This window comes from Geospiza fortis, unplaced genomic scaffold (assembly GCF_000277835.1).
Source record: "Geospiza fortis unplaced genomic scaffold, GeoFor_1.0 scaffold264, whole genome shotgun sequence".
Classification (NCBI taxonomy): domain Eukaryota; kingdom Metazoa; phylum Chordata; class Aves; order Passeriformes; family Thraupidae; genus Geospiza; species Geospiza fortis.
In genome coordinates this window covers 4,646,427-4,655,325 of record NW_005054332.1, presented here as the reverse complement: position 1 = coordinate 4,655,325, position 8,899 = coordinate 4,646,427, and the positions used below count along the sequence as shown (strand labels likewise).

Here is an 8,899-nt window from a genome sequence, read left to right as displayed (position 1 = left end):
TCTTTCCCTTTTCCTTTTTTCCTCAGTTCTGTGCCTTTCTGATTTGGAATGTGCTGTTTCCCATTCATGTCTACTGCTGCTTTCCTTCAAGCGTGCATATTTATGCTCTCTGCTGCTGGAATTAGAAGGTGAAGTCCTTCCTTCTCGAGAGCTATGATCATCTGTCCCCCTGTCTCTCTTGCAGTCAGTGTGCTTTACTTTTCTAGACTCTTCTGCACGACATTTATGTGATTCATGAAGACTCTTTGAATGGTCATTCTTGGAGTGTGGACTGCTTCCCCTGCTAGGCCTCCTTGCTTGTTCCTGCAGCTTCTCATTCAGTTTATTTTTTTGGCCAGCATGTTTTTCACCTTTATCATGTGTTTTAATGTCCTTTTTTAAAACATTTTGTGATCTCTCATCAGCATACAATTCACCTCTTGTTTGAAATCTGTCTTTACCAGCTGTCTGTTTCTCCCAGGAAGAAACACCCCTTTCTACTCTTCTCTCCACACTTGGACTGCATTTGAGTTTCATGCTCTGACTTTTTTGTTGCAATTCATTTTTACCAGCTTTCTCTGAGAGGGTTTTCAGCTTCTGTTGAGAATCCAAATTCCCCTCCTCGCTGTCCCCATCATTTCCAGTGCTCTGATGTACTTCTCTTTTGTATTTGCTGCCACTTCCCCTGCTGTGCTGTTCATTACTTTTGGTTTCTTTTCTTTCCTTTCTGTTATCCTTGGTGGAGGTATGGTCATAGCTCAGAGCACACGTGTGAGTACCATCATTGCAGAGCTCTTCAGGAGGGTACCTTGGCAAAAGTGGAGTGTTCCTTTTCTCAGAGCCACACTTCCCACTGTCTGTGTTGTGAGATGAGTAACTGTGGTATGCATCTTTTGAACAGTCATTCTTCATTCTGTGCTCCATCTTCATGTTGTCACCAAAATCAGAAGGTCTGAATTTGGAATCTTTTGTTTTAGTTGATGCTGGAAGGTATGTTCTGGTGAAAACACTTCGATGGTTGGGAAATTCTGACAGCCTATTTATAAAAACAAAAAAAGTTATCTCAAAATTTATTTAAACATAACTAAAGCTGATCTGCAATGAATCCATGTTTCTGCAACAACTTAACACTTCAAATTTCAAGCTAAAAAAAAGGTGATATAAAAAGACATTTAATAATTTCCATCAGCACAGAACAAAATAATGTAATTGATACACATATTTTCCAAAAGAAATTAATCTAAAGAAAAATCGAGATTTATGAAAAAAAATACTGTATTGAACCTAGTTAACAATTCTAGTAATTCAAATTACTATTTCATTGTCCAGCAATAAAAAAGCTCTCTCTCAGGGACAAAAAAAAATTGTTCTATACAGCACTAGTGATTTAAAATAATAAGAATTTAAAAATCATTAATAGGCAAATAAACTACATTTGGGAGTTGATACAAGCTCCAGAAAACAAGAAGTACATTATGATAACCAAGCCTCATCAAGGCCATATGCTACTGCTGAGAAGTCATCATATTAAAAGTAGTTTAAAAAAACAAATTAGAAAGGGTATACATGTATACATTAATGTAATTGTATCCAAGCTGTGTTTTTTTGGTTTTGTGGTTTTATAGTTGAGGGGTTTTTTTTGAGCTAAACACTAACAATTCCTTGAGAGATATTAACTTTGAAATCTTGACACATAGATGTATTGCTTAAGAAAAGCTAATTTACTATAAACCATGCAGCAGACAAGGCATGTTTCTAAGATCTCAAGGTGCCAATTTCCCCACAATTTTCCATGATGGATCTTCCAAAATATCTAGATCAAATACCTTGTTCACAAACTTCCACCACCATCAGATAATATTGAAATGGAGTTTGTAAAGTATATAAAGTGGTCAAATATTCAAAACAAAAAAGTCTTTTTTAAAGAATTGAATTTAAAATTCACTGCACTCAAAGGTGTGAAAGTGACAGCTGTTGTGTGAAAGCTGATGAGCTGAAAGAATTACACGTCAAAACCTCTTGATCTCAAACAGACTGTGCCCGGTAATTCTCTGTATTTAGCAAAGAAAACTGCATAGTTTATATGCAAATAGCCTTTAGCACAGGAACCTTAAAGGAATCTTCTTTACAACGTGTTTTGGTGCAGGAAAATATCAAATGGTCAAACCAAAATACCAAGCAATGATGTGTGACCCAAGTGACAAGGAGGCAACCTTCTGACAAGTTGGCATCCTGAATCCTGAACCCCTGCTCCGGCTTTACATGGTTCAGAAACCTTATTGTCAGCTGCTCTCCCATCCATACTTCACTGTTTCAACTCCTTCCAGTAACATTAGTGGTACACAGAAATAACCAAGAATCCTCTAGTTGTTATTCCCCAGCACTGGAGACAGGATTTCATATCTTGCCAGGAAAACATGATATAATCTATTTCTTCTCAGTTGTTGTCTCAAAAGTTCCATGGAATTCTTGTCTGAGGCCATAAAACAGACACAATTCAGCTTCAAAACTAGTAAGGTAATGCTTTCAAACATGTAAGATGGTTAGATAACCCACAAGGAATAGTGGGTTACAAACAAAAATTCATGCAAATGGTCACCATGTGGACTCCTTTTCTTGAGGAGAAACCCAAGACTCATAGGCAAAGGAGAGCTGTATTTCCTGTGATTGTACTGGTTCTAAACCATACAGTAATTGACTAATTTTTTCTTTTTTTTTTTTTCTTAAAATGCACACAAAAAATTCTAATAAGTATATAAACATGATGAGATCACAAGTATGTTTTCAGTTCTACTGTCTATTTGTACCTTTGATGCAGATGACTGATTTCTTCATCCTTACGGTTAATTTCCACTCTTGCTGTTTTGATAAGGGCTGAAATATTCTTTTTGAGAGCCTGGTTTTCGTTCTGTAGAATGATATTCTATTTTAAATATATATAAAAGAGACAGCAAGAGAGAGAGGGAGAGAAAAAAACAAGAATTAGCTTGGATATCCAACCATGTAATGAAAAACAGTGCAAGACAATCACTAGGAAAACGTCCCATCGTTGGTAAAGTGACAGTAAAACATATATAAAATCTTTCAAAGAAATCAGAATTACTAAGATCCAAAATAGGTTGAGGCTTTTTTTTGTAATTTTACTCACATTTATCCTTCTGTTTGTGGTCTTGGTAATTATTTATTACCAAGAAATATGCTTGAAATGCATACTATTTCAAGCATACTATTTAGTAAAATTGAAATATGCCATAAACCAAGTGAGCTAAAAATGATAATCCAACTTTTTGCTTCATTCTTTTACACACTTATTTCTTTCTTGGTCACTGCATCAAATGAGAGATGAACCTCTCAAGTACTTTCAGAGAAAGAGGGTAACTGTATTTCTTTTAAAATATCAAAACCAATCTTGGGTGCTTTATCATCCTAACATTTCTAGGTATGATATTCTAGAACCCTGTCAACTCTAGAAATAGTCCCCCTTCTCTTGATAATTGTCCTCAGCAAAGCCTGCTCAGAAAGGCAGACAAGTTTTGCAGAAAACAATACAGAAGTGTCACAGGGCAGCAGCTGCTTACCACTGCAGACCTTGGAACCTTTGGGAGTTATGTGCAATATGCAGTAGAGCACACCGAAGAACTGCCCCAAATAATCCAGCTCTACAGAATGGCACAGCAAGGGAACACCAGCTGCAGCTGAAGAGCAGCTCAGACTTATCAGAATGGCTCTATACTCAAAGCAACACAGACATCTGCTTCCAGTGCTAAGGACAGCTCAGGTGCCTTGGCAGCCCTGTCCCTAGTGCATTAAAAAAACAAGAGTACTGGATACCTTTCTGATAACTATTCATTTGACACATTTACTTTCTAATTAGGAAGACAGAAGATAGCTTTTAACCAAATAGAGTCTTACTGCACACAACATTGTGAAACATTAATTTACCTACTGATCTTGTCTGTAGGCTATCCCCACCAACCATCCTAGGCAGAACAAGCTCCTAATATCCACAGGGATGCTTTACAAACCATCCATGCAATGGATGAAGTCTAGAAAGCATATGAAATTGCTTTCTCAAAGCAATATCCAATTTACTTTGCACGATCTTAAAAATATTTCCCTTTGAACTACAATACCTGTGCCTGTATTTCTTTAAATTTCTTCATCAACTCCTTAATTTGCTGCTGACATTTTCCATATTCTGCCTGCAACTGCCAAAGAGAGAAGAATTCAGAGAACAAAAATGGACTTAATTATACAGAAGAGTTACTTCTCTAGATCTATACTTGGTTAACACATTAATGTATACTACAAACCTCTGTTTTTCCCCCAAAGGAACATATGAAAGCCATACTGGAACAAAAAGCTCCAATATGCTCCAATTGGTATGCAGGTTTCTAAAACAACACAAACACTCAGCTAAGAGGAAATCTATGTGTGCTTGCCTCACATTAATAGGTTAAGAACATCAGGAAGCCATATTACTGTGAAATTAAAGACACAACTGCCAAGGAGCAGCAGTTCTGAGAGCCAAATGGATGGGGATTCTCTTGACAGATCTCATGTAAGACAAAATAGGTAAGGAAAAACACAACAAAAAGTTACAACAAACTTGGACTGCAAAGGACACAATCCTGCTGAGATCACAAAGTTAAAGTAAAATAAATTTGGCATGAGCTCCTCTTTAGAGGTAGATAGCGACAAAGTTTTCACAGGAGAATGGACAACTTCCATTCAAACAAACAGTCAACAGCTTTCAAACTTGCAAAGTGATATTTTCATCACTCAGTGGAGTCCTGAAGGGTTCACTCCTCCTACTTATTCTGTAACATTTGTTAATGCCTATCCCTTTCATGCCATTTGAATGTGTCTTACAGGCCAGGATTGGTGATGCTACTTAAGTGAATGTTGTCTTGATTGCTAGAAGCAGTTACCTACTGCATGGCCACCTTCAGTCTCAAGGACAGAATTTAACAACATGTAAAATAGATCATAGATTTATCTGCTTTACTCTGGTAAAACTTGTTGGGAGAAATGTCAAGATTTTAGCTTTGTATCAGATGTCTGACCAGATCCTTGACTACAGGGAAATCACAATATATTTTCCCATAACAAAGCTGATAAATGAACTGCATGCAAAGGATGAGAAATGGGAACAGATCACGTCACAGACTGACAGATTTACTTGTTCAGATGAACTTGTTGTTCTAAGAGTTTATTAGCACACTCCTGTTTTTACTTATTTAAAAAGAGTCTATTTTTCCTACAGTGTGAGCATGCTGACAACATCTTCTGTACTTTACTTCTCACACAAGGAAATTAGGAACAAAATCCCCCTCAAAGCATCAGAAGTTTTTTTTTCCCATATTAATACATACCTCATCATAGGAGGCTTTCTTTGCAGTCCCTTCTTCAATTAATATCTCATCAAATAAATTTAAGCTGCTTCTAGATGGCGTAGTATTTGGAGCAAAATTGTCTATATAAAGAAGAGCAATTACATGAGGAAAAAGGTCTTTTTCTAACCATGTTGCTTTGTGTACACAGTTCTATACTGTCTGTGCATTTTGGTTTTACTTCTTGTACTTACAAGGTAACAACACACAAAGTAATTATTACATGCTCACATCATACCATGTTGCAATAAGGCACAGAGATATCCTGAAATAGCCATCTGTAAGTGAAAGTGAAACGAAGAAAAACCCCAAACAATCAAAACCAACTGACAAGCCAACACCCAAATTATTTAATTATAGTGCTTTTTCCTCAAATCAGCCTGGGTGTCCTGTTCACCAAATACACTTAAATAACAGGACCTGGCTTATGACAGCCCTGAAATACAGAGGCATTTGCAGACAAATAAATGAAGTCAGCTATCAAAGCTGTGCTTCCATCCTATGGACAATACCATAATGCAAGAGGATGTATAAATAACATCTTATCTGTGCAGAGCAAAGATCTCATCAGCCCTCTCTGCAAATTTAAAAAACCAAGGTCACTCAAAACTGGACTATCTAAAATGTTTCTTCTGCATTGCTATTGCTCCTTGTGTCTTTAATGTTTACTAAACAATGCACCCCCATATAAGAAATATAAACTTAAAAAATACAAAATGCAAAATGCGAAAAATGTATATGGATGCTTCACATCTGTAGGATATAGTACAGTTCTTCATAAAAATTCAATGGTCTTACAGCAGTAATATCAGGAGAGAAATAATTGCCTAAATACTAGAAACAGCATTTCATTAAACAGTACACCAAGGCTCACAAAAAAAGTGCTGAATTCATTTATTTCTCACTTTCAAAGAAATTAAAAGAGGAAATTAATTTACATTAGCATGTTGTAGGAACACAGTTTGTGATAACTGGGAGTGAGGCTGTGGCTGAGCCTCACCCCCAATGGGCTACAGCTGTGAGAAACAAGTGAGCAGCACTGACAGCAATGAGCCATGGAGTGCCCAGGGGCACTGACCAACCACCAAAGGGAACAGAGGGCACTCAGGTGCAATGCATCAACATGAGGGGTGTAAAAGGTTGGGCTGAAGAACAAAGGGAGCAGATGCTTGCAGCCTTCTGATGTGATACGAGGTTACTCTGTATGGGAAAATGCTTAAAGCCTTCTGAAATTGTATGGTGATACTTTGTGTATCCTGGCTGTCTGAACTTCAGCATGTGCTGGAACAGCATGTCAAATTATTTGGACAGTAACTAAAGGTTTAAAGGATATCCTGAATTTACTATATCACACTGAAAGTATGTTTTGGATCTCTCACTGGGGATTTAGTGATCAGTGACTGCTGGATCTGATCCTGAAGCTTACAAAAACACAAAATAAAGGTATTTTTTCCAAGGTAAGATGTCCTACTATCAAGGCACAGATAACATAGCTAAGGTTTTCTGCACCCCTTTACGTGCTCAAGTATCTTCAAATAGCCAATATCAGAGGAAAACTGTCTTTCATTCAGCTAACAGATTTAAGAATTCTCTGCTGCATTGATACAGCCTAATATATATGTCTTGAATTCAAACAAGTTGCTTGCTGAAGCATAGGCTGCACCAGCTAAATACAGACTTAAAACTAAATATTTTTTCACTTGAAAGCAACCTAGGAAGCAGAGACTCCATAATGTGCCAAGTAGTGACTCACAATTAACCTACCAGAAACGGACAAACTGCTGTCCAAGCCATCATAAATATCCACAGAGCTCTCATCTCCTTCCCTGAAGGGGGAAGCTTCAGCTAAAGCAATAAAAAAAAAAAAGCCAAAGCAGTCATTTAGTAAACTGCAAACTCTACCTTTCCCATAAAGCAAGCACAACTGTGATCCTATACCAGTAGAAAACAGTAGAGGTAACAGTACAGACCAGTAAAAGGGAAATTTTATCCAGGAAACTACTGCTACTGTGGAGAAAAGATCAGTCACCAGGGAGCAAAGACAGTCTTGTAAGATCAGTTTGTAAATACTACAAGAACTGTGCATAAAGCAAACTATATGGCAAATAGATTTTAAAATTAAGTAAAATTGATGTAACTTTGAAACTGTTTTCTAGAATACACTAAATACAAAACTTATACAACTCAAAAGCAAAAATAAAAGATTTGGTATGATAAAATCACTACTGTTAAATAAAATATCTCTTGCTAAGGAGAAAGTATCGTAGCAGTCTATAGCATAACACCAACAATTTGCTTTAGTATTGCCATCTACTAACACACTGATTCTGTAAATGTATTCTAATCTAAATCATCTCAGTCTCTCTTTGTGTTTTTGCAATGCCTCTTATCACTCACATGTCTTCTATGTGAACCTCTCAATTTCTGCAACAAATATTATTTCTATAAAGAAAAACATCAATATCCGCAGTCCTTCTGAGGCTGGGAATCTCCCAAATATGTTAAATCAACCAACTGTGGAGCTGGAAATAAAGAATACCTTGATTATGGGTACTGTGGCAGTTACTGTGACTCCCCTGGCTAAAGGTAATGGCAAACCTTACCCATATTTATGGGTACTGTAGCAGTTGGGAGCACATTGGCTCTTACAAACAGCAAACAAAGGAGCAGTGCCCCATACTGCTCATTAAGACACAGTTGAAGGTTAAACTATACACTGTGAAAGACGGGGGGGTACCAGTTCCAGACTCCCTCAAAACGTTCCAGAAATCCAAAGTACACAGGTATGGTTTCACATACAAACTTACTAATGGGATAGGGCTTGCATGATACTGCACCACAACCATTTAATTACATTTGAAGCTCATCAGTACTTATCACAACTTCAAATTTGTTTTCTAAGTTATTTCTGGACCTATTTACTTGCATAAGACTGCTTTCATTAACTCCCCACATGCCAGAAAGTAATCTAACACTTCTCACCACTGTAGCGGATATCGTACAGTCCCAGTCCATCCTCATCCGCTGCCATGATACAGACTCCCTACGGCTTCCCCATCTACGAGTAAAACATCAGAGCAAAGGGAACCAATTAATCGACAATTTCAGAACAGCAATATAAAGCAGCATCACCTTGAAGTACATAAATTACACCTGACCTACATGTGGCCCTTGTTCTTCAATGAAACCTAGCACTAGAGTAGGAAAACTCTTGGATCAAGGTAACAAGAAATGTAAAAAATTATCTGTTACTTGAATGAGCATCCTGAAGATGTTTAACTATCTCTTATTGATCCGACAAAGAAATTTTGATATGAAGATCAGTACTGCATTATATGAACAGATTGTCCGTACGTGCAGCTTACCCAGTTACAATAATCTGATTTGATAATTCCGATTTCTTCCCTACTGATCATTTAAAAGCAAATCTCCGTTGTCTGATACCACCCGTCAGACCAGTACCGGGCTGGGGGGCTGGCAGGGGGCAAGGCACAGGCACCCAGCAGCGCTGACCAGCCCGTTCAGGG

At 37.5% G+C, this 8,899-nt stretch overlaps 1 protein-coding gene across 2 annotated transcripts in view; it reads right to left on the bottom strand.

Moving 5' to 3' along the window:
• The window catches only part of CASP8AP2 (caspase 8 associated protein 2), a 19,497-nt gene extending 10,622 nt beyond the window's left edge, over positions 1–8,875 (bottom strand). The window contains exons 1-7 of one of the 2 annotated variants that reach the window (XM_031057594.1): positions 8,738–8,875; positions 8,355–8,430; positions 7,137–7,217; positions 5,355–5,455; positions 4,113–4,187; positions 2,787–2,902; positions 1–1,015 (exon numbers count right to left, since the gene is read on the bottom strand). The exon at positions 1–1,015 is cut by the window's left edge and continues 1,555 nt beyond it. In XM_031057594.1, the coding sequence (XP_030913454.1) occupies positions 1–1,015; positions 2,787–2,902; positions 4,113–4,187; positions 5,355–5,455; positions 7,137–7,217; positions 8,355–8,403 (1,437 nt within the window). In that variant the 5' untranslated portion in view covers positions 8,404–8,430; positions 8,738–8,875. The remainder of the gene's footprint in view (positions 1,016–2,786; positions 2,903–4,112; positions 4,188–5,354; positions 5,456–7,136; positions 7,218–8,354; positions 8,431–8,737) is intronic. The other variant, XM_031057596.1, reaches the window with a different exon arrangement.
• Between the last annotated feature and the right edge of the window lie 24 nt (positions 8,876–8,899).